Raw genomic sequence first — 26,805 nt, forward strand, 5'->3', positions numbered from 1 at the left:
ACACCATTTCTGCTCTTCCAATCAATGATTTGTTTCAACCAGTTGAGATTGTCACGCCTCTTTGTTTTAATTCATTCTCCCCTTGTTTCTCATATCACCACTTCTGCCCTCTAGCTTTGGCACCAACCAACATCGGAAACATCTAAGCTTCACGCTTGATGTTGGATCTGGTGGCCAAGTTCCCCTTCCTCTCCATGGCAAATAGATGAATATTTGAAGTCAATAATTTAAAGTGGGTCATGCCTCATGGGCCAAAAATCTAGACATATTTCATTTTTTTTAAAAAAAGAGTCGGGTACCCAAAAAAAATATCCGAACTCAATTCTGTATTTTGGGTTCGGGTTTTTAGAAAAATGCCCGAACCGATCGGGTACCCTATACCTGACACTAAACGCACATGCACAGACTGGATGAGTATATAGACGAGTAAATTTTTCTCATATTTATAATAAAAAAGTAATATTTTTGACATGATAAAAAATAATAGTTTTTCATAAATGACCCAAATAGAAGACGGTATCACAAACCCGTAAAACCATCTTACAAGAGTTTTTGTATACCTGGATTTACATAAACCCTACAAAACATAATGTAAAACTTATTAACTCATGATTTTTTTATTGTGTAACTAATTTTTTTTAATCCCAACTGTTATGTACAAATAAATAAATTATTTTTTTAAAAAAATTTACTCGTAATATTTTAACAGGATAAAAGTTGAATTAAATTGATAAAAAAACATGTATAAAACCATCACTCAGAAAACCCTTTTATTGAATTGTAAAAGGAAAATTAGAACCTACCCATGGATATTATTTTAATACCATGGGTAGGATCGAACATAGCACTGTGAAATGCCAACTCTCTTCTCAGTTATTCTTCCAATCAGAATCTTAGGGTTTAATTGTCTCGAGATTTTTATTTTCTTTCTTCATTTTTGAAGAGATTAATCTAGATATTCAGCAATTCCCTATCCTTCTGAAAACCCTTTTGTTGAACTATCATCGATTCCGTCATCGTCGATCACTGTAAAGATGGGAAAAGCTAAGAAAACCCCCAAATTTGCCGTAATGAAGAAAATCATCTCCCATAAAGCAATTAAACAGTAAGATTTCATTTTTATATGCGTCTGTCCGGTCACGGTAATGATTTCTCTCGGGATTTTATGTATTTCATGTCATATTATTCAGTTACAAGGAGGAGGTCTTAAACCCTAATAAGAAAGACTTGAGCAAGGAAAAGCTCCCCAGAAATGTGTAAGTACTTTATCTGTTTGTAAATGTTTTGTTTGGAAGTTTATGGCTAAAAGTTTTTGAGGAGGTGCATTATTTTGATTATAGGCCTCAGGTTTCATCAGCTCTTTTCTTCAAGCACAACACTGCTTTGGGTCCGCCGTACAGAGTTTTAGTTGATACCAACTTCATTAATTTCTCCATCCAAAATAAAGTGAGAGATACAATTTTTTTTTTCTCTTTTTCCTAGTGTTAAATTATAATTTTTTTTTCTGGATTACTGAGGATTGGGTGAGATTCATGATCATATGGTTAGATCTTTTTTTCCTGTATTGTTATTTGGTACTCTAAGTGATTATTTGGATGTTTGTTATTTGGATTCTACAAAGACACTATTCATAGTTTTTAGAGTAATTATAGGTTTCTTTTCCGCTTCTATACCTGGGTACTTGACAGAATATTGATGTAACTACAGAATTGCAATCTGAGAAATATCGTCTTGGACAGAATCAACATTACAATCCTGATTTCGAATCAAGAGTAGCCTTTGTTAGTCTATTGGCGGTTTATGATATTTTGTTGAAGACTTTTTGTGTTCTCTTTGGATTTGATGAATTTATGTTCTAGTAACGTAAGGTCCGATAACATTGCCTAGTGAAGGTGAAATTCGCTGATTCTACATTAAAAGGCCCTGCTTGTACTTTTTATGCTTATCATTGTTATTTTATCGAATTTTACTTTCTATGGTTTCATCTGTGCATGTTGTACATCTGATTTTGGGGTTAATTGATGTACTCAGAGGAAAGAGTAGAGGCCTGCAGTGCAGTTCTTTCATTTGGTTTTGCTTTATCTGTATCTGTTATGCTGTCTGAAACCATGCTGTTGTCTGTTATCTTATTTTTTTATGGGTTGGTCATTCCTATCCAGTTTCTAATAGTATTGTGATCATTGATCTAATTGTTTAACCTTCTCTTTGAATCTTTTGCAGTTGGATTTGGAGAAAGGAATGATGGACTGCTTATATGCAAAATGTAAGTTCTGCGGATGAGTTTCTTCTATTTGATGCATGTTTCTATCCATTTATAGCAGTTGCTAGCAAATTTGGTTGTAGGTTTATATCTGGTAAAAAGAATGCCTATTCATTAGAACATACTAATAATGACTTCAATTTTTAGTCATATGATTTTTGTTGTTTTTAATCAGGGCACCTCTTTTGTTCTCTATTATACACACTGATGCAATCATATTATTAAGAAATGAACTTGGACCTAACTCACCTAAAAAACTAGCTCAGGAGGTGAGGGTTGCCTATGTCTATATTAAGGGTTCCCAAGAAATCTATCCTACCGATGTGGGATAATATTTCAACACACCTCCAGGAATGAACATCTGGAGCGTGGAAATATTAATGAGTGGCCTAACTATAGGCAACCCAATTATGGGCGGTCCAACACACACGGAGGGTTTGGGTTCTGATACCATGTTAGAAATTGACTTGTACCTAACTCACTTCAAAAGCTAGCTCAGGAGGTGAGGGTTGTCATTGTGTATATTAAGGGTTTCAAGGAACTCTATCCTACCGATGTTATAATTAGGTCACCCGTTAATATCTCCACGTTCCAGATGTTTATTCTTGGGCGTTTTGGGGTGTGTTGAAATATTGTTGCACATCTCTAGGATAGAGTTCCTGGAAGCCCTTAATATAAACAAGGACAATCATTCTTTTGAGTTAGCTTTTGAGTAAATTTTTAACATGGTATCAGAGCTCAAGTCTTCCGTGTGTGCTGGACCGCCCGTAATTGGGCGGCCTAACCCATAATTGGGTTGCCTATAGTTAGGCCACCCATTAATATTTCCACGCTCTAAATGTTCATTTCTCGGCGTGTGGGGGTGTTGAAATATTGTCTCACATCGGTAGGATAGAGTTCTTGAGCTAGCTTTTGAGGTGAGTTAGGTCCAAGTCAATTTCTAACACATTACTGACTATTTTTTTTAACTTTGAATCCATCCAACGCAACATGCTTGCTCTATCCTTCCGTTTGACTTGTTTTTGTTGAGACTTCGGAGTTAGTATTTTATTCTCCATTTTAGGTACTCCTTGTATAACAGACTGTGTTATGGCTGAGCTTGAAAAGTTGGGTCAGAAATACAGAGTTGCTCTGAGGTATGTGCTTCACTTTCCCATGTACTCTTAGGGCTTTGCATATAATTCGATTCAAGAAGGCAGGGTATCAACACATAGATTAATTTTGCGCCAGTCAATTTATTTTGTTCGAGGATCGAGAAAAGTGGATTACGCGAATTCATCTTTATGAAATACTGAAAAGAAAGAGACAAATATCAGTGATTGTTTAATTAATTTACTAAGACATAAAATAGGCGAAATTTATTTTATGAATCTCACTCCCACTATTTTAACGATTTCACTACCCTCTAGTGAAAACGGGAAACTGTTTTCCTTAGTGAGAACATGGAGTCCAATTGACAAACTATGGTCCCGAATAATATCAGCCAACCATAATTTTCAAAAGGTAGAGCCCAATTGCTTCCAAAGCAACCTCCACGTTTTTACCTCATGTCCAATAAGGGCCCAATAATATGACGCCGTTTATTGTGACATGTCAAGATGACCCATCAATATTAAGTTGTGATGGACGGTCGCCATGTGGATCCCCCAATAATATGAGCCGATCCCATGGGAGTTCCACCCAACTTACAACATGTGTCGATCCAATGTACAGCTTTCCGACGAATGGGCCCCCCCAATAATATGAGCCGGACCGTATCCGCGGGTAGCATCTCATACATTGATCGTTGATGGAAGATAGGAACATTTAAACAAATTTAAATTTCCTTTATTTATCTTGATATCAATTTTAAATCATATTTAAAATGAGGGATTTTAATTTTGAAAATTTGTCTCATCATTTTTAAAATTTTTTATGCTTGCCGGATTCACACAATTTAGTCTAAAACATGCATACAACAATAATATCACATATTATATAGGATGATCGATTCCATTTCTAATCGACCCATGGTTGCCAATCACGAGTCTTAGTCCAATCCTAGGTAATATGCAGTATGCAATGCAATCCTATTACATTGAGCTTCCAATTTACATTTCTTCTGTCTTTATTGTCTGTTGGGCCCACCTCCATCTTCAAATCTTCATCTCCCACTAAGTCTAATGTATTTACAATAAATAACCATGACAAGTAGGGGATACATTTCAAGGGGTGGGAACGGGCCATAAACCAGGCCCACTTTTATTACATATGACAATCCATATTGGGCCATAAACCAGGCCCATTAATAAATCCAACAACAATAAAAACAAATGTAAATTCCTAACATACACATACAAAATTGGTCATGGCAATCGATCATCCTTATCCAATAACATTTAATTCAAAATTAATTTATTGGATAACATGCAATGACAATTTAAATTTAAAAGGATAAAATCATATTCCATATATAAAATCTTATTTTACATACAAAATCATATTTTATCTTTTTATCAAGTAAAATGTCCTAACAGGGCTGAGCAACCCTAACTGGCTCATCTCAAAAGATATACAGATGTACAGGCACAAGATGATATGCACATGCCGCATAACAATAATAACATGAAAACACATAAATGCAACATATAAGTATGTATATCCGCTGGCAATCTCAGTCAGTACTTACGTACCTTTCTAAGGCAGTCCTAGTAGTTCCACTCTAGGTTCCAAGCCTATCATCAAGTCTACAATGCAAATACCCATGCATCATTCAATATGCGCTAAAAGCCTTAACTAAGCTATTGCATACTCCTAAATAATTAAAGGAGACCATAGCTATACCTGTGTCCGTCATCAGCCCACTGATGGCGACTATCCCGCAACTAGGGCACTCCCCTGCCGCGAATTCACAGCCTCGAACACGGCTCTACAACACGAGCGCTGCTCCGCTACTATGTCAGACACTGTCTGACTATACTAAAATATGTTCCCTACTCCAACTCTAAAATAAGAGTACCCAAAGCCCTAAAATAGAGCCACTAGGGCGAAGGAAAGGAACTCGGAATTGGCAAGAAATGAATGCCTCGGACTTTATATTTATAGGCATCGATCGGAACCTCCGATCCTCGATCGGAACTTTCGATCCTTGTTCGGAACATCCGATCCTGCCATCGGAGCTTCCGAACATCCTTATCTGTCACATTTCAAAATCTCACTGGTTGACTACGGATAGGGCGATCGGAGCTTCCGATCCCGATCGGAGTTTCCGATCCTGCCAGACGTCATGCATGACGTAATATCGATCGGAGCTTCCGATCCTGATAGAAGCTTCCTATCTCACCTTCGGAGCTTCCGATCCTTCAGATACCAAATTGGTTTAATTAACATAATTAATCTCTTAATTACCAATTTCGGTTACGGGGTACTACAATTTTTATTTGGAAACTATATCAGACTTCACTCTTGATCAGAACTCGATCTCCTGAGACTGCATAATGATGCTGATCAGAGGGGTGGGGGGACTGAAACAGAATGGTTGAATCTGATATATTGTTGTATTGTGCACTAATATGTTTGAATATCAGATATGCCTCCTTGACAAGCACCAGTCACTAGACAAACAACTTCTATTCCTCCGAAAGAACCAGCACCAGTACCACAGACAATGGCAGAACCTCCGAATGCTCAGGTTAGTACATCTACTGATCCAATGGATTTGACCGCTACTCCGATGGAGACACTATAAAAAAGATTTCAATCCTTTAAACCGCCAACATTGAAGGAAACTGAGAATTCTGTTGACTGCGAGAGTTGGCTGAAAGATATAGAGCAGTTGTTTGAATCCCTTGATTATTATGATGATCGCCAAATTAGACTTGTTGTACACCAACTACATGAAGTTGCAAAAATTTGGTGGATAGAAACAAAGAAAGCATTGGAGAATCGAGGTACGGTTATCACCTGGTCTCTATTTAAAACTACTTTTATCAACGATTCTTCCCAATTTCCTATAGAAAAGAAAAAGGAGCAGAGTTTTCTAATCTGCAACAAGTGCAGTTGAACATCGAAGAATATGTTGCCAAGTTCACGAGTCTGCTAAACTTTTCTCCCCATATAGCAGACAATGATGAAGCTCAAGCTGATCATTTTATAAATGGATTGAATCCGGATGTCTTCACTTTAGTGAATGCTGGACGACCAAATAACTTTGCCAATGCCCTTAATCGTGCAAAGGGAGCAGAAGTTGGTATAATGAGACAGAGAGGAGCACAGTTTGTACCACCGCCAGCTAAACCATCTCAGGATCAGCCACATATTCCACCACCACCACCTAGATTTGAGGGATAAAGTGGTAGTAGCAGAAGAGATTTCTTCAGAGTTAAAGGGAAGCAGTTTAAGAAAGTAGGTAGCAGTTCTTCTAGCTCTAGTGGACAAAGAAAGTTTAAGTCTGGACAGAGTTCACGTTCTTCTAGAGTATACTGCAACAAATGTGGAGGTTGTCATGCCAATGACCAATGTAGAGGTGTATTTGGCAGTTGTCATATTTGTAACCAGATGGGAAATTTTGCAAGAATCTGCCCACAACGTTGTTCTGGAAGTTCACAATGCACTGGATCATCTAGGTCAGTAACTCAGCCAGAGAGGCAAGCATCTTCAGTCCATTCTTTCCAGCCACAACCACCATCACAGAGTCAAGCAGGAGGAAGCCAGTCAGCGAGTCAATCTCCTAAGCAACAAGCTCGAGTCTTTTCTTTGACTGAGGAGCAGGCTCAAGCAGCACCTGATGACGTTATTGCATGTAACTACTCTATTTATGGTTATCCTTCTTATGTGCTAGAAGATACGGGTGCATCACATACATTTATTTCTGAACAATTTGTTATATCACATGATTTTCCTGTTGAGCCATTAGCTACTGTAGTATCCATCTCTTCACCTTTGCGGAGAGGTATAGTATCAGTGAAATCTGTTAAGAATTGTACACTGCATTATGAAGGCAATGGGATTGAGATCGATTGTATTGTACTTGGTTTGTCAGACTTTGATTATATTATCGGCATACACATGTTAACCAAGTACAGAGCTACAGTTGATTACTTTCAGAAGGTTGTGAGATTCAGACCATAGATGACAGACGAATGAAAGTTTTATGGTAAGGGTTCACGAGATAGAATCCCTTTGATATCTGTTTTATCTATGACTCATTTATTACAGAAAGGAGCAGAGGGATTTCTTTTATATGCCATAGATGTGTTGAAAACTAGCCCGAAATTGGCAGATTTGTCAGTGGTTAGTGAGTTTGCTGATGTCTTTCCTGATGAGATTTCAGGATTGCCTCCAGCTCGAGAGGCAGACTTCAACATTGAACTGATGCCAGGTACGCAACCGATATTGAAAGCTCCTTACATAATGGAATCGGTTGAATTGAAAGAATTGAAGGATCAACTTGAAGATATTTTGGCTAAGGGGTACATTAGACCGAGTGTTTCACATTGGGGCACTCCAGTTCTATTTGTACGAATGAAGGATGGATCGATGAGACTGTGCATCGACTATTGGCAACTGAATAAAGCAACGGTAAAGAATCGATAACCTTTTCCTAGAATAGATGATTTGTTTGATCAGTTGTAGGGTTCTTCAGTTTATTCCAAGATCGATTTGAGGTCTGGTTATCATCATTTGCGAGTGCGAAATGAAGATATCTCAAAGAATGCTTTCAGAATGAGGTATGCTCACTATGAATTCATTGTTATGCCATTTGGACTGACCAATGCTCCGGCAATTTTTATGGGACTGATGAATAGAATGTTTCAGAGATATCTTGACGACTTTGTTATTATTTTCATTGATGATATTCTAATTTATTCAAAGAATATGTGTGATCATGCTGAACATCTAAAAATTGTGTTAAAGACTTTGAGAACAGAGAAATTGTATGTCAAGTTAACCAAATGTGAATTTTAATTTGGTTGCAAAAAGTTGTGTTTGTTGGAAATATCATTTCAGGTGATGGTATTTTAGTCGAATCGAGCAAGGTTGAGGCAGTGATAAATTGGCCAAGACCTACTTCAGTGCCGGAAATAAGGAGGTTTATGGGCTTAGCAGGTTATTATCGAAGATTTATCAAGGATTTTCTAGTATTGCGAAGCCTATTACTCAGTTGACACAGAAGAATGCGCCGTATATTTGGACTGAAGCTTGTGAAGCTAGTTTCATCGAGTTGAAGAAAAGATTGACAAGTGCACCGGTCTTGACGATTCCTTCAGGTACTAGTGATTTCACTGTTTATTGTGATGCTTCTCACAGAGGACTAGGATGTTTGCTTATGCAGCGAGATCATGTTATTGTTTATGCCTCAAGACAACTGAAGCCACATAAAACTAGATATCCAATTCATGATCTTGAATTGGCAGCCATTGTTTTTGCATTGAAGATTTGGCGACACTATCTTTATGGTGAGAAATTTTAAATTTATTCTTACCATAAAATCTTGAAATATCTGTTTTTGCAGGCTAAACTGAACATGAGGCAAAGAAAATGGCTTGATTTGATGAAAGATTTTTATTGCGAGATCAAATACTATTCGGGGAAATCCAATGCAACGGCTGATGCATTGAGTCAAAAGATATGGACCTTATCTTTATCTACTATCGGTATTTCTCATTTTATAGATTATTGTTGTACTACTGGATTAGTATTTGAAACAGATGTGAAGCCTATTCGCATTTGTGTTATTCGAGCTGAGCCTGAGTTATTGATGAGAATCAAAGAAGCGCAGAAAACAGATTTGAATATTCAGAAATCGATTGAGATGGTCATATTAGGGAATCAATCCGAATATAAGGTCAGTACTGATGATGTTTTATATGTGAATAACAGACTTGTTGTTCCAGATGATTTTGATTTGAGACAGCAGATATTACAAGAAGCTCATTGTAGTAGATTCAGTGTTCATCCTGGTGGCATAAAAATGACAATGATCTGAAAAATCAATATTGGTGGAAACAGATCAAGTCTGATGTCACCAATTTTGTATCTCGATGTTTGAATTGCCAACATCAAGGCTGAAAGAATGAAACAAGGTGGTTTATTACACAACTTGTCTATTCCAGAATGGAAGTGAGATCACATTTCCATGGATTTCGTTACAAATACCGCGTTCATCCAGAGGTTGTGATGCCATTTGGGTGATTATTGACAGGTTAACGAAATCGGCGTGCTTCATTCCGTACAAAATGACGTATAAACATGATTAGATTGCAGATATCTACGTCAGAGAAGTGGTAAGATTGCACGGTGTGCCTAGCTCTATCATTTCAGATCGAGACCCCAGATTTAAATCTCATTTTTGGCACAGCCTGCAGCAAGCTCTAGGTACTCGATTGCATTTGAGTACTGCATATCATCATCATGACGGACAGTCAGAACGAACTATTCAAACACTTGAGGATATTCTTAGAGCTGTAGTGCTAGAATTTGGCACTAATTGGCAAGATTCATTAACACTTGTTGAATTTTGATATAATAACAGATATATGACCAGTATTGAGATGACTCCATTTGAAGCGCTGTACGGGAAGAAGTGTAGATCTCCTTTGTATTGGGATGATGTTTCAGAGGCACCTGAACTTGGGCCAGATATGATTCGAGAAATGACTGAGAAGGTGAGGCTTATTCAAAAAAGAATGAAGACGACTCAAGATCGACAAGCCAAATATGCAAATATCAGATGTAGACCGTTATTTTGATCAGGGAGATAGAGTATTCTTGAAAATTTCTCCTTTTAGAGGTACAGTCAGATTTGGAAAGCAAGGAAAATTGTCTCCACGGTTCATAGGTCCTTATGAGATTCTCGAGAAGATAGGCAATCTTGCCTATAGACTTGCATTACCTCTATCTTTATCTGGAATACATGATGTCTTTCATATATCTATGCTGCAAAAGTATCAGCCTGATATTTCTCATGTTCTTCAACCTGATGAAGCTGAATGACTGCTAAAATTGGTGTGATTAAAAATCTACTGGCTAGCGCACCAGGTCAAGTAATAGTAAAGTGTACAAAGGTCCAGATGTCGAACCCACAAGGACGGTATAAGTATGAGTACTAAAATATGATTATTTTCACTTAATCTAGACTATTCAATAAAAGAGATTTTAGATTTTAAACTAAGAAATTAAATTGCAAAAAAAATTTAATTAAAAATGCAGCAGAAATTTATGATTAAATTAAAATATGGGAAAAGTTCGATCAAGGACACACTTATGTACAAAACAAATTATGTAACATGTAGTTGATTCAGGACTCGGATCTAATCTTAAATTACGGGAATTCTCCTTACTTGTTCAAAGGTCTATTCCAAGAACAATCAAACCTATTCAAATATTGATGTATTAATCTTTTGTAATTCTAATCAAATTTGAATGCATTAAATATTTGTGAAAATTCAATTTTCACCTAAACCGCACACTGAAACCGAATTCTATTTCTAGTCGGTTTTACCATGTGTTGATTATCAAAGTGATCGGAATCAATACCTTCTCTGTCAACTTGGAATCGATTAACATGAAACCAACAGTTGATCAGGCTATTCACAAGAAAAATATAAATATGATAATCAATAAAATAAAATCAAGTCTGAAAAATCCCAAATAATCATCCAAGTTTTCTATATAAATTTGTCCGGCCCAATCACGTGGCCTTGATCGAAAAAAAAGACTACTCAATAAACAAAATCATGATTCAAACAATGTTTTTAATCATGAACTAAATAAAAATAAGAAAAGAAGAAGAAACGAGAAATCTTCTCTCCCAAGCGTGTAGTAGCCGCCTCCTCCGTTGTCTGCGTTCTAGCACCTTTAATTTGATGCTAAAAACGATATTTATATGCCCAAAGATATGGAAAAGATAATATCCTTCCCGAGAAAGGGTTTCCAATTTTAAAAACTCTGTACTTGCGGCTCGCTCGAGCGAGAACAATGTGCGCTTGAGCAAGAAACTCTATGATCCGAAGATTTTAATTGTCGTTTTTCTCGCTCGAGCGAGCACAAAGTGCGCTCGAGCGAGAACTTTTCTGCCTCGAGAAAACTCACAACCCAGACCATGCGCGATTGCTCCATTTCTTGCGTTATCGCGCTTCTCTCTTCCATTCTCCATCCTTGCGTTGCTCCATCAAATCATGCGCGATAGCGCTGAGCAGCAGCACTTCTCCATAGCGTGGCTTCATAGCGCGATAGTGCTGCGCAGCAGCACTTCTCCGCAGTGCGGCTTCATAGCACGATTGCGCTTCACCATGCGCCCTTCACCTCCGCGATTCCCATGCGCGATTGCGCATCCTTCAGCGCTCTTCCATTTCTTCACACAAAAATGCAGCTGCTCACTCCATTGGCGCATACATGCCTCCTCAAATCTTTAACGTGCACAACTGCTGCTCAATCATTCACGCATAGTGACGCATTAGTTCTTTCTTCAATCCCGTCTTGAATCTTGTCTCTTTTTCACCACAATTTCTGAGTTCCCTTCTATTTTCCTGAAAATAAACCGAGGGGAATAACTTGTAGACACAATGCATGGAATGACCCAAAATACACTAAAACATATCACAAATACATGAACAATAAACATAAAAATATCAAAAAATAATGCATACAAAATGCACCCCATACTTAACTCTTTCTCGCCCTCGAGCAAGAAATGCAAAAACAATATGCAAACACAAACATAAGTAAGAATTTCATGAACAACATAGCCTCCGATAAGTTTCAACTTCAACAACTAAAAATTAAAAATCACAAACTTCTGATTGTTCACTATACACCGTCAGTTTAACGTAAACATGTGTTTGTGCCATGTCATTTCAGTTTCATGAAACTTCAAAAGAATCTGTCCTAAGAATGCTTAGCGACCTATGACAATTCAGTGCAAGTGTCACAATCCAGCACTCCTTCATCCCAAAAATCCCAAACAATAACATATACTTTCTTGAGATAAATTACACACCACCGGATTTTGCACCCGATTTTTTTAAACCCCAATAATTACCTACAGACTTAGCTATAACTATGATATGATTAGAATTTCAATCCCCTTGTCTATAGCTCGGATGGAGCTACAATCCCATTTAGCCCGCAAACTTAGCTATGGAAGAATGATTAGAATTTCAATCATTTTCCAAGCCCGGATAGAATTGTTATTTTTTAAAAATTTCAAAATTTTAACCCCATGGAATCCGCATACTTAGTTAAGAAAAAGGGATTAGGATTTCAATCTCTTACTCGTAACCCGGATGGAGTTAACTTAAGTTTCAACCAAAATGTTTTGAAAATTTTCTAGGTGCGCCCAAGATCATACATGCAATGTCATAAAATCATCAGGAATCCAAAGACACTATCATGATCAACAAACACCTATTGTCGTGCAATGGTCAAGCAAACACGAACTTCATCAATTACTTCGCTACATTACACCTGTCTAACATGCGTGCTTAAAATGATTCACGATTCAACCAACTGCTTCTCATGTTTAATCAAAAGCAACATTTTCTCAAAAACAATTTTTTTTTCACAACTCTATCATCATCGGCCAACATTCATCATTCTACTTATTCACACAACACAAACACAAAACAAAATGATATGTAGGATTACGAACTAAATGCAAAGAACTAAACCATATGAATGCAAAACACAATGATGAACGAAACAAAACTTAATAACACCCCCCCATAGTTATCCAAAGCATTGCCCTCAATGCTCTAGAAACACAAACAGTATGCACAAACAAAGAACAAATTCAAGACGATCAACAAAAGCAGAATGTAATGGAAAACTGAAACTCCCCTGGTTAATTCGTTGGCATATCCATCGTTCTCTTCCTCTTCACACTCTAGCAGCGCATCTTTTGAGGTGAAAATAGTCGACTGGGTGAATCGGCATTCACGGCAAACTGGCACGGGAAAGAAGCAAAAATCTAATAAAGATAAAAAATAAAACTATGCAAAAAGAAACTAAAAGTCAAGGTAAAAAACATTGTGTTGCCTCCCAGTCAGCGCTAAATTTATAGTCTATAGCTTGACTATATTCATCTATTTAGTGGCGACATTCAAGGTGGTTCCTCCACCCTCTTGGAACAATTCTTAGGAATTTTGTAGCATGTTCTTGTTCCGCTTTGCTCAAAAAAATTCATAGGCTCGATTCCTTCAGAAATATTACCCTACATTCATGCACAGACATTTTCATGAGTCATACAAATAAAATTCACAGCAGAACTAGACTTAAAATTTAGGCCATCTCTAGCTGACTTAAATATATGGAACACAACTTGCTCTCCATTCAGTCTTAACACCAATTTTCCCTTTTCAACATCAACTAATGCTCGAATCATGGATAAAAAGGGACGTCCTAGAATCATGGGTACTTCACAATACTTCACAATTTTCATCTATGTCAAGAATAACAAAATATATAGGATAAATAAATTTGTCTATCTTGATTAAAACATTTTTCATGACTCCTCTTGGGTATTTAATAGATCCATCAGCAAATTTAAGAGAAATATTTTCTGGTTCAATGTTGCATATACCCAATTTCTTAGCAAGTGCACGAGGCATCAAATTTATGCTCGATCCTAAATCACACAAAACATTATCAAATGATAAACTTCCAATATGACAAGGTATGGAGAAACTCTCTAGATCGTGAGATTTGGTTGGAGCTTATTCTGCATCACCGCTGAGCAGTCCTCATTAATTGCAACCTACGTCACGTCGTTCAACTTCTTTTTATTCCTTAATAAATCCTTCAGAAATTTGGCATCTGAGCTAAAGCTTCTGCAAAAGGTATGTTAATATGCAGTTTCTTGAAAATTTTAAGAAAATTTTTAAATTGAAAATCAAACAATAACTGTTTAGCTATATGGGGGAAAGGTAAAGTAGAAATATCAACATCAACATTAACTTCAAATTTTGAATTTTTACCTTTCTTACCTGCTGTGGAAGAATTTTCAGCACGCGCATCCTGCTTGGAATCTGAATTTTTCGGCCCCTCCATAGTGTTTTCTTCGTGCCTCTACTGCTCCTCAGACTGTTCTCTATTCATGACCATGATTGCATTCACGCCTCTAGGATTTGGTTCAGTATTGCTTGGCAAAGTTCCGGTAGGACGGGTTGACAATTGGGTTGATGTCCGACCCATCTGAGTTTCCAACTTCTGCAGCATACCATCTTGATTCTGTAGCCGAACCTCAGTACCAGCTACGTACTTTGTCATTATCTCCTCAAAGCTCGGCTTCTGCACCTCTTGCTTAGGTTGATCCTGCTAGTTCTGATTATAGTTGTTGTTGTAGGAGTTGTACGGCTGCCATTGTTGCGAAATTTGTGCCCGCAAGTGCACGGTGTCAAGTTTTAATATAGTAGTGAATAGAGTATCGTTTTCACAAGGAGTAATATGAAATTATCTATTACTTGTAATTAAAATAGTCCTAATTTTATTTAGAAAATCAATAATGAAGATATTTGCAAAAAATAAAATAATCAATGAGTTTTTATAGCACACACACAACTTTCAAAGAAATGTCAATCAGAGAAAAAATGGTCTAAAAGTTTTGATTTCATCTGGTTTCAACAACAACTACTCCTAATTAAATTATTTTCATGAATTCTATTCAATTTATAGCCAAGAACACTTAATTATATTATTTTCCTCTCCCAAGCAACAAATAATGTGTATCAACTAAGATTCAATTCCAATATCCCTATTAAAAAATTTAGTCTTAGTGATATGTGTAAAACAATGTTCTTCCTAAAGCTCTGTTAAAGTTATATACTCTCTCGAGTTATATAAACAATTAACGATATTATTTCTATCGGTCCTATTCAAAATCTCCTCTCCCGAATGCCAGATTTCAAATAAATATATCAAATCAATTAGTGATCAATTAATTGAAAAGACAATAAAAACTAGAAAAAACAATTAATTTAGGAGAATTCAATCCAATAAAATCAAAAGCTCGTAGAAGAGTCTATATCAGGTTCCATCTGATCTCTAGACTATAAAAATTTAGTTCATAATAAAATTCTGATAAAAATAATTCATGTTCATAAATCTAGAAATCAAATCAATAATATAAATTCAAAGAAAGAAAACAAATCCGAATATGCGATCTTCTGTGTCCGGTTGATCGACGTCCGTCTTTGTTGATTGATGTTCTTCAATTCTTGTCCAGATTTTTCTCTTCAAATTCTCACGATCAAGCCCTTGATTTTTTGTCTGAGTTTGTGCGGCTGCTGCTCCCCTCTGATGTGTATCCATGAGCTTTTATATAAGTTAGAGTCCAGCCCAAAGTCCATGAATCGAAGCCCAAAAAAAATCGAGAGTTCGAAGTTTCTGAAATTCTAATTTTTTTCCTAAAATAGCAGATGCGCAAATGCGTGAGATTCATGCGCAAATGCGTTTCTTTAATTCCCCAGTTTCTGGACTTTCACGCATATGCTCCATTTTTCCCGCAGATGCGCTTACTCCTTTCTCAGATTTTTGCCTTTTTGCGCAGATGCACCAACTTCTTGCGCTTCTGCTATATTTCTCACACAACAGGCGCAACTACTCTTGTTTCTAGCGCATATGCGCTTATTCTTTCCTCCAAAAACTGATTTTAGGCACAGCTGCCGCTCTTCGTTGCGCAGGTGCGCTTCAATTCTCGTCCAGGTTGCAGAGATGCGCTTGTTTCTTGCGCAGCCGCGCTAGTGCATTTTTCCATCGGAGCGACAATATTTAAAAATTCATATCTAACATTCTAGCCGTCGGATTGAGTTGAAATTTTTACAACGGCTTCAAAACATCTTAAACTTTACTATGAACTGTGGATATTGAATTTAAATTTCTCAAAAATTCCCAGTAATTTTCTGAAATTTGTTGTCCCATAATTCGGCTTTTCGTTTCTTCTCGCTACTTTTCTCCCAATCCTTGCAACTCACAAAAAAAAAAATAAATATCAATAATACCTACTCAATACATCACAAAATCCAAATCAAATCATATATAAATTAAGTGCATAAATTTCACTTATCAGCCGTCCTAGATTTCCTGCAAAATTAGCCACCTCCACCTCAAACAATTGTTGTTCTTCTTGCAGATTCTCTTGTACTTGAGTCGTTGGCTCTACTTTCATAAGTGGCACTTGGTATGTTAGAGCATTAATCTTTGCATTCATGGCCATTAAAGAATCAAACTCTAGAACTCCAGCCTTCTTCTCCTTCTTCACATCCGACCACCCAATATTGCTCTCTATCATATTACCAATTATCTCTCATGCATCTGCCGGTGTTTCCTGAATAGGCTTCCATTAGCAGTAGCATCCAACATGGATCGAACAGACTGATCAGCCCCATTGTAGAAAGTCTGAGTCTGCTGGCTCTTAGTAAGATTATGTTGAAGACACATCCTCATCATCTTATTAAATCTTGTCCATGCCGCATGAAGAGATTCCCCTCCTTTTGCTTGAATGAGATGATGTCAGATAATAATTTTGCCATCTTCGTAGGAGGGAAATAATTGTTCAAAAAAATTTGAACAAGTTGGGTCCACGTAGTGATAGAACCCGTAGGCAAATCATCCAGCCATTCCATTGCATTGACTTGCAGAGAAAATGGGAATAACCGCAGTTGCACTGCATCAGATGTTACCCCATTAACCTTGAAAGTGTCGCAGATCGACAGAAAATGCTCCAGATGAGCGTAGGGGTCTTCCACAAATGTGCCCCCAAATATTGCTTGCAACTGAATCCTCTGAATAATTGAAGGCCTCAATTCAAAGTTATTCGCCTCCACAGCAGGGAGAATGATTCTAAAGCCATAGCCTTCAACTGGCGGACAAATTAGATCAAGAAATGTGCGATTATCAACTCCATCTGCCATCTCTTCCTCAGATTCTGATTCAAGTACTAGATTAAGATTCCTCTTTGCTTTTCGAATTCTGCTCAGTGTGCGCTCGATCTCCAAGTCGTGTCATCCGAATAACTCAGGAAAACGCTGCCTCATGTCAGATTCTGTCTCCCAAGTTGCTTCCTTGACTCCATGAAGGCTCCACTGCACTTCCACCAATGGAATCAACTTGGTCCTGAGCTGCTTCTCTTTCCGATCAAGGATCTGAATCGGTTGCTCAAAGTAGCTTAGAATCTCGTCTAACTCGGCTTCGTCAGGCTGAAGAATATGAAAAGGATTTGAATGATACTTCCGCAGCATAGAGACGTGAAAAACGTCGTGAATACCAGATAAAGACGGAGGAAGTGCAAGTCTTTAGGCAAGATCGCCTAACTTCTCGAGAATCTCGTACGGCCCGATGAATCTCGAAGATAACTTCCATCTCTTACCAAATCTGACAGTGCCTCTGAAAGGAGAAATCTTAAGGAAAACGCGGTCTCCCTACTCGAAACTCAGAGGTATACGTCTGACATTCACATACTTCACCTGTCTATCATGAGCTGACTTCATTCTCATCTGAATGATCTTAACTTGCTCTGCCATATCTCGAAGCATATCCGATCCCAAATTCGGTGACTCGGACAAATCATCCCAAAACAACGGAGATCGGCACTTCTTGCTGAACAAATCCAAAAAAGGCGCCATACCAATAATCACTTGGAATCTGTTGTTGTAAGAAAACTCAACAAGAGGAAAAGAATCTTGCCAACTAGTGCCAAAGTCTAGCACTACTGCACAAAGCATATCTTCTAACGCCGGATAGTCCGCTCTGACTGTCCATCGGTCTGAGGATGATAAGCTGTACTCAGATGCAAACGAATACCAAGTGATTCCTGAAGACTGTGCCAAAATTGCGAAGTGAATCTAGGATCTCGGTCTAAAATGATTGACTTCGGCACACCATGAAATCTCACAACATTGCTAACATACAGCTCAGCCATCTGATCATGACGATACGTCATCCTGTATGGAATAAAACAAGTAGACTTCGTCAAACGGTCGATTACTACCCAAATAGCATCGCATCCTTGAACAGATCGCGGTAGCTTCGTAACGAAATCCATAGAAATGTGATCCCATTTCCATTCAGGAACAGATAGACTGTGCAACAGATCACCCGGTCGCTTTCTCTCTGCTTTCACTTGCTGACATCTCAAACATCGAGATACAAACCTCGCAACATCGCTCTTCATTCTCTTCCACCAAAATTGGTTCTTCAGATCGTTATACATCTTCCGACCTCTAGGATGAACACTGAACCGACTGCAATGAGCCTCTCGGAGGCTGGTTCACACTAGGGTTACCTCCCTGTCTGTTCTGCTACTGAGGCTGGAAGGAATGAACCGCAGAAGACTATCTCTCAGGCTGTGCTGTAGGTGTAGATGAACTCCCACTCGGAGCTCAATCTCTACTATGCTGAGGGCACACCTTAGAAAAGTGTTCCGGTTGTTGATAGGTATTGCAGTTCTCAAAGACTCCTACACACTAATCTGGTGAGTGTCTACCCCCACACTTGTTGCAGAACAAAGATGATGATCCAGAACTCTGTCCTGAACCAAATTTCTTGGAACCACTGGAACTAGAAGAACTGTTCCCCTGCCTCTTGAATTGTTTCCCTCTTTCTTTGTAATGATCCTTTATGTTTCCCCCACTGCTTCCACCTTCATACCTCTGTTTTTTGTTCTGATATTGAGGTGACTGATTCCGATACTGAGACGGTTGATTCTGAGGTTGTCTCTACTACTGAGGTACCATCTGATTTCCTTTCTATCTCCACAAACCCGCTTCAGCTCCCTTTGCGTGATTCATGGCATCCGCAAAGTTATCAGGCCTAGCAGTGTTCACAAGGGTGAAGATATCAGGATTCAAGCCGTTAATGAATTGGTCAGCCTTACTTCCTCATTTTCAGCAATATGTGGTGCAAAACGCAGCAGACTATTGAATTTGGCTACGTACTTCTCAATGTTCAAATTCCCTTGCCTGAGATTGGCAAACTTGGCTCCCTTGTCCTTTCGGTACGAAACAGGGAATAACCGCTTATAAAACTCAGTTTTGAAAAGGGACCAATTAACAACTGTACCTCGATTCTCCATGGATCTCTTCGTCGTGATGCACCAGTTCTTAGCAACACCACGAAGCTGATGATACCTAGTTCGGCGGTCGTCAGAGTAATCAAGGGAATCGAACAACTGATCAATGGCATCCAACCAGCTTTCATTGTCAACCGGATTCTCTGTACCTAGCAACAAAGGCGGATTAAAAGACTGAAATCTTTTCAGCAAGGTTTCCATAGGCGTCGTTGTAGCATCCATCTGAACAGTTTCAGTACTAGCTTCCTCATTTGGTGGAGTAACTGGCGGTGGATTTCTGTTAATAACTCAACGAGGACCCGTCTGATAATCAAAGGTTAGGACACAAGATATCTCAATCGCTACAATCGGTGCCCTTACAACCACAAAAAATACCGGATACTAGTCGATAACAAAAATAATTATATCTCAATTAAATCATGCTTTATAAATTAAATCACATAAGCATGTAATTCAATTAATTCTCAAATAATAAAGCATGCTCGCATGGAATTTAATAAACAGTTAAATAACTCAATCACATGCGAGTAGACAATACACGCAGACTCGATCTACGCCGCTCACTCTAGTTCCACCAAAAACTTACCGATCTGATACCACTTAATGTGAGACCTCGGTTCTAAACAACTAATCTCGAAATAAACAACAATTAAGCATACAAGATCCAAGACTAAAAGTAAAAGAATTTTTTTTAACAGGGGGTGCGCTCGGTCTGCTAAAAACTGCAGAACAGGCGCCTCCAAAATCACAGCTCTACTGTTCTGCTCAACAGGGGTTGCGCTCGGTCTGCTAAAAACAGCAGATCGAGCGCGCCCAAAACAGCAGACTTGATGTCATGCTCGGAAGGGGGGGCGCTCGGTCTGCTAAAAATTGCAGACCGTTCGCACCCTGCACCAGAACAACAAAAACATAATCAACTAGCGAACTCAATCCAAAAGCCATTCAATACATTCAAATCATAATCATGCATTACAATCACCGTTTCTCCAAATAATACATGAGGTTCTAGAGTCTATCAGTTGCTCAGAAAGATAGAACATGCAACAACAACATTCAACCAGAAAGCTTGCATAATCAATACAACATAACAACGAAGTTCGATATCTAAACAAGTTCCAACATACTAGGTAGACATGCTGACACGACTTCTAAACCGTCCCACTACTAACTCTCCCTCTAGATGCTAACCAATTCTTCGCTGACTTGATCCTGCCCCTCCTGTTGCCAAGTACACAAACAAAACAAAGCAACATCCGGATAACTCCGGTGAGAATGATATTCCTAGTAAAAGCAACATAACAAGCAATACAAGTAACGAACCACGTTCTTCCACTACATCCCTCCCCAGCCTATAGCATGGGCTCAGACCGCAATCGAGGTGGTGTCATGTATCCCAATCCCCTAGACTTTTGTGCGACTATAAGGAGTATGCTGACACTAGGTGAACCTCTACACCCAGGCCACTCACAGTATAGCCCCCAAAACCTCTAAACAAAAAGGGTTGTTCCGCCCGCTGAAATTAAGGGTTTGGCTCAAGATGAATGCATAAGAAACATAAAGCATTAAGCCACATAATAAAACTCAATCAACCACAAAATACAAGTTCCACATGCTAGAACATGTATTGATGCAAGTATGTGATTTTAAGGGAAACTCGAGAACCAACTGTCCCGAGTATGCTATCCCGCTAACGATGAATGTTTTAATCTTTCAATGCAAGTAGCTCAAACTCTAGATACGCTACAAAAAAGATTGTATCAAAAACTATACAACCTAAACAACAACAAGTCTCAAGGTAAACTCTTTACCGCTCTTCGTCCAACTCTTCGACGATCTAATGCTGCTAACACAGGGCTCGACAACTACAAACAAATCTTTACGGAGGCAAAGAAGATTAACAAACGACGATCAACTCTCAAGCCAAGGTTCAACAACACAAAACGGTTCAAAATCTCTAAAATTCAAACCGGTGGCATAACGGCTATAAACTGAACAAACCAAAAATGCAGACAGCGGTATAGCTTTGCACATAACTCAATCCAATTCTAAGACAACCATAAAGGCTCAAACCCAACAAATCTCAAAACTAGATTTTCGAAAATGGCTTCCAAAAATCAAAAAAATTCCGAACGACGCTATAATTTAAAACCGACTGAGAATAAAAGATCAGAACTCTGTCAAGAACAACATACTTGAAACTCAATCGATTCTAACAACATCTAAAAATTAGAATGAATCTGATCGTAGAAAAACTTACGATATAACGGAGCTCTCGCTGCTGTGATCACTAAACTGCCTTCAGAAATAAATTCCAACGGACGGATCGATCGGAAACTCAAATCTGAAAGCTTGAAAAGGTTGGAGGCATTAACAATGGAGGAGGAGGCGTGCAAGGGCGGAAGTAGGAGACTCATCCCAAGTCAAACAAGTCAAGATAATACATAAAACTCCATATTTGCGTTTAGTCCCTGAAATTTTAAAAATTTGCAAAATAGACCCTGATCAAAATAAAGTCGGCTCTTGAACTCTGTAATCTCTGATTAGCTCAAATAAGCTCAATTAAGATAAAATCGAGGCGTTACACATATCGTATGAGGACATATCTCCAACCTCTAGCTCAACTCGACAGCAGGTATGAAAAATCAAAAAATTCCCAAATTATTGTATGGTACAACTTGAATCCATATTTTAAATACTTGGTATACAATTGGACACCTCGAAGAGTTTGTAACCCGAGCGTAAATTCCTCCTCTTGTTCCTCTTGTACCTTAGTATTTCACCGATAGTTAAATCTATAGCTTATCCAAAAACCACCCGAGTCTTCTATTTGTCATTCTGTACCCATAGTTGGTGCATTAGTCTTTCCGGTTGACATTTACGAAATCTTGGAATGTAAAAAGTAAAGTATCCCAAAAGTCTCTAAGGACAACACTATTTTCTTATCTCACGACTGATCAACCAAATTATTGATTTTACACGGGGAAAATTTCTTCTCTAATATGCTGCAAGTCTTAATCGGATAATCAAACAACCATTTAGCTTACCAAAATCGTCTGTTTGCCCTTAACGATCCTGTTAAAATGAAACAACTCATTCAACTAATTCACTACTAGTAGTCTTCTCGCTAGAACTAAATATAATTGATAGTCGTCATTCCCCATAACGCAACGACAACTTAGGGTTTTATCTAGTACTAATACTAAATTCCAATAGTCCAAACACATAATATAAAGTTACGAGCCAAATCTCTACACAAGAAATCGAAATGACCTTTGAAACTATAATCCACTCGAGTCTTCATTATGATGGATCATATAAGGAAGCAAACATACAAGTAATGTTGCTCAATATGAAATAAAATAATGCAAGCATTACAGGAAAACGATCTGGAGATGAAAATTTGGATGAGTGAAAACAACTCACTCATAATTCAATTCTTGGGGAGAGTGAATAATAATGTAGATTCTAAGAACAATGAATATAAATCAACAAGATATCAAATCTTGTGATCACTCATCCATGGGTAATGACATCATGCCCAAATAATCAAAGCATAATTAAGGCAATCAGCGTGACTTCAGTCGAGAGAAGTCCACACAGGTCAATAATCAGGAAAAACAACGGTCCTAAGACATATTCAGATGCCAAACACAACATAGGTAGATCACCAAAAAGAAAGACAAGGTGAATCTTACTCACATCAACATGTGGCTCTAAAACCGAAGAAAAATTTCAAGAAGTGTGAAATATAAAAAAAAATTATTAAGAAGTTTAACCAAGGTCAAAATAACAAAATACGACGTTGACTGATGTCATACGATTCCATAAATGCACAAAGACGTGCAAAGAGACTTTGGATATTCGAAAGCATATGTTGCAATGGATACAAGCACAAAGGAAGAAAAAGGAAATAATGATCGAAATAATAATTCATATAATCGATAGGTTCATTAGTAACCGATTCACCAATATCCAAGATCCAAATTTGTCCCCTGAACAAAATCAAAACTTAGGTTATTCATAAATAATACAAAACAAGCATCTATCAATTTATAAGAAAACTATGCACCTAGTCGTATCCGATTAAAATCCAATATAAGAGAACAATTTATAATAGTACACACAATTAATATCTCCTAATACTCAAGTTTAACATTTTTCGACAAACTATTACCATCTCATCAAATTTTTTAACACTAATAACTCAAATAATTTCCAAGTACTATCCAAAACCGAAAGGAATGTTTGAACATCAACTTCGTTTAACTTGATGTCGCATGCAAAAAAATTTTTTAAAAAAATTAAATAAATAAACATTTGATTGTTAAACAACTACTAAAAGAAATTTCAAACAAAAATTGACACTGAATTATACATTTAAATAAATTAAACAAGTAGTTTTGAAAATATTTTTAAAAGAATGTGACATCAAAACATTTATAGTATAGCTCAAATTCCCATAAGATATAAAATTTCTTAAAACTTATAGACTTTGAGGCGAGATCCCCTAGGTTTCATCAACCGGCAGTAGGCACAACCTAAAGCAGTACCGTCTCTCTAATACAAACTAAAATGATCCTAACCTCTAATTTAATTAAATAAATGAGAAGGAGGAATTTCGAAGTATTATTATTAATAATAATATTATTATTATATTATATATATATTTTTTTTTGAAAAATTCGGCATGACCCATCTGTTTATAATCAAACCTACCTGTCTCAACTCAACATTTCAAAATAAAAGAAAAACTCTCAACATATATATACAAGATATAACATATTTTTGAGGGTTTCGGAAGCTCCAGAGCGCAGACAACGCAAGAGGAGGCGGCTACAAGGCTTGGGAGAGAAGATTTCTTCTTTCTTTTCTTCTTTTTATTTTTATTTTTGAATTATTATTTTTAATTATTGAGTAGTTTATTTTCAACCAAGACGGCGTGATTGGGCCAAACAAATTCATGTAGAAAACTTGGATGTTTGTTTGAGATTTTTCAGAGTTGATTTTATTTTATTGATTGTTAGATTTATATTTGTCTTGTGAATAGTCTGATCAACTGTTTGCTTGCATGTTAATCAATTCCAAGTCGACAGAGGAGGTATTGATTTTGATCACTCTGATAATTAACATATTGTAAAACCGACTAGAAATAGAATTCGGTTTCAGTGTGCGGTTTAGGTGTAAACTGAATTTTCACAAATATTTAATGCATTCAAATTTGATTAGAATTATGAAAGATTAGTTCATCAATATTTGAATAGGTTTGATTGTTCTAAAAATACTCCTTTGAACAAATTAGGAGAATTCCCGTGAATTAAGATTAAATCTGAGTCCTGAATCGACTACATGTTACAAAATTTGTTCGGTACCTACGTGTGTCTTGGTTGTCTTTGTCTTGATTATTTTTATCTTCAGTTATTTTTATTCTTATTTCTTAATCAGTTTTTATTTTATATTCTTATTTTATTTAATTTAAAATCCTTCTATTATTTTGTCTAGATTAAGTAAAATAATTAATTCTTGAGAATTGACTGCAGTCCCTGTGGGATCGATACTTGGACTCTCTGTCCACTTTACTATTACTTGACCTGGTACGCTTTCCAGTAGATTTATATCACACCGATTTAGCCGGTCAAGTTTTTGGCGCCGTTGCCGGGGACTGTTTAGTTGATATTAGGATAGATTATTTGCTTGAGGCTAGACATTTTTTTTTATTTCTATCTTTTCGTTTTTTTTTATTTTATTTTAATTTTGATTTTTTTTTTCTTTTCTTTTGCTTGTGAGGTACTTGGAGATGGATCATCATCAGGTGTTCACAAGATTTGGCCAGCAATACTTGGAGCCATTCTATGCTGTTTGGGGGAGATTCAATGATTTGGCGAACAGATTTCGATGCCATAAATTTTCGAGCTACACCCTCACTCAATTTTTTTATGGTGGTTTGGATGAGATTACAAGAAGTTGGGTGGATTATGGAGCGTTGGCCACTGACAGTCAATTGTTTAGAAGAGATGAAGACAGTGCGATGCACTTGTTAAATGATATGGCAGATTTTGACTACCATTGGCATTGTGATCCTTCACTGCAGGGTTGGAGTCACCAATATCCTCCAGATATCAACTCTAAAAATTTTGCGAACCAGCCACCGGAGCATCAAGAAGAGTGCATAGGGCGTTCCGAAGATTATGTGGCTCAGTTGGAGAATTTTTTGCGGCAACAGACAGAGACAAATCAATTTTTAGAAAGCCGCATAAGTCTTTTGGATGAACAGATTGCGCTTCTTAGAGAACCAATTTTGGAGATCTGCCAAGAGAGTGAAGTAACTGAGCCAGAGCATGAAGAAATCATTTTTGAGGAATCTTCTTGTGAGGATGAGCCAAACGTGATAGTGGAGGAGGAAGAACCATTCAAGGATACATATTTTACTTCGTCAATGGTCGTTCCATGTACACTGTTAGAAGATTTTTTCTTGCCATTGACGCCACCTCCAGCATATTCCATCCTCTATGAGCTTCAGCCTATATTCGGAGTCTCCTTCCAAAAAAAAAATTTCAGACCAAGTGTTGTTGGACCGACGAGCTTCCCATGCATATATCACGCCAAGCTTGAGGGCGAAGGAAATCAAGACCCATACGTAGAGTCGTATGATTCTTACTATGGGCGGCAACTGCTCTTTGATGTTTGCCGATCCTGCCGATATACACAGTCTGCTGCTGTTGTCCCAGCTGATACTGTCAAGAAGGAAGAGAATGAAACGAAAACCAGGGGAGTGTTATTTCTGTTTTCATTGTGTTTTTGTTCGTTTTGAATTCTGTTCATTGTCTGAAGCATTGAGGGCAATGCTTTGGATAAGTATGGGGGGGTAGACTAGTTTGTTTCATTATGTTTTGTGTTTGTGTTGCATAAAGTTCGTTTCATGTCTGTTTGCATATAGTGTGTTTTTGTTGTTGTTTGTGTTGTCCTGCATGGGTAGGATGAGTCATGATATCCAATGATGATGAAGTTTATTTGAAAAAATTGATTTTTGAAATTTTTTATGCTCTTGACTGGACATGAGAAACTGTAGGTTGAACTGTGAATATTTTTAAGCACTAATGTTAGACCAGTGAATTGTAGCGAAAGATTTGATGAGGTTTCTATCTGTTTGACCATTGCACGGCAATAGGTGATTTGTGGATCTTGACTGTGTTCTATGAATTTTGATGAGGCTCTAGTTTACACTTATGATCTTGGGCGCACCTAGAGAAAAAAAATTTATATACAATTCCATCCGGGCCTTGAAAGGATTAAAATCCTAAAAAAAAAATTAAATAAATTTAAGGCTAAGTATGCGGATTCAATGGGATTGATGCTCCATCCGGGCTATAGACGAGGGGATTAGAAAGAAAAAATAGAATGATTTTTCGTATCCTAGCAAGTTATAGCTAAGTCAGCGGGTAATTATTGGGGCTAATGCAATACCGGGTGCAAAATCCGGAGGTGTGTAATTCATTATCTCAAG

At 37.5% G+C, this 26,805-nt stretch overlaps 1 protein-coding gene across 1 annotated transcript; it reads left to right on the top strand.

Annotated features, from left to right (window-relative positions):
• The first annotated feature begins 793 nt into the window (after positions 1-793).
• LOC140877750 (uncharacterized) lies at positions 794-6,589 on the top strand. Its single transcript, XM_073281326.1, has 6 exons — positions 794-1,105; positions 1,191-1,256; positions 1,341-1,446; positions 2,221-2,263; positions 3,324-3,417; positions 6,256-6,589. Exons 1-6 carry the CDS (start codon positions 1,035-1,037, stop codon positions 6,587-6,589), a joined length of 714 nt encoding a protein of 237 aa, XP_073137427.1. The 5' UTR covers positions 794-1,034.
• Positions 6,590-26,805: the final 20,216 nt, after the last annotated feature.

This window comes from Henckelia pumila, chromosome 2 (genome assembly GCF_033568475.1).
Source record: "Henckelia pumila isolate YLH828 chromosome 2, ASM3356847v2, whole genome shotgun sequence".
Classification (NCBI taxonomy): domain Eukaryota; kingdom Viridiplantae; phylum Streptophyta; class Magnoliopsida; order Lamiales; family Gesneriaceae; genus Henckelia; species Henckelia pumila.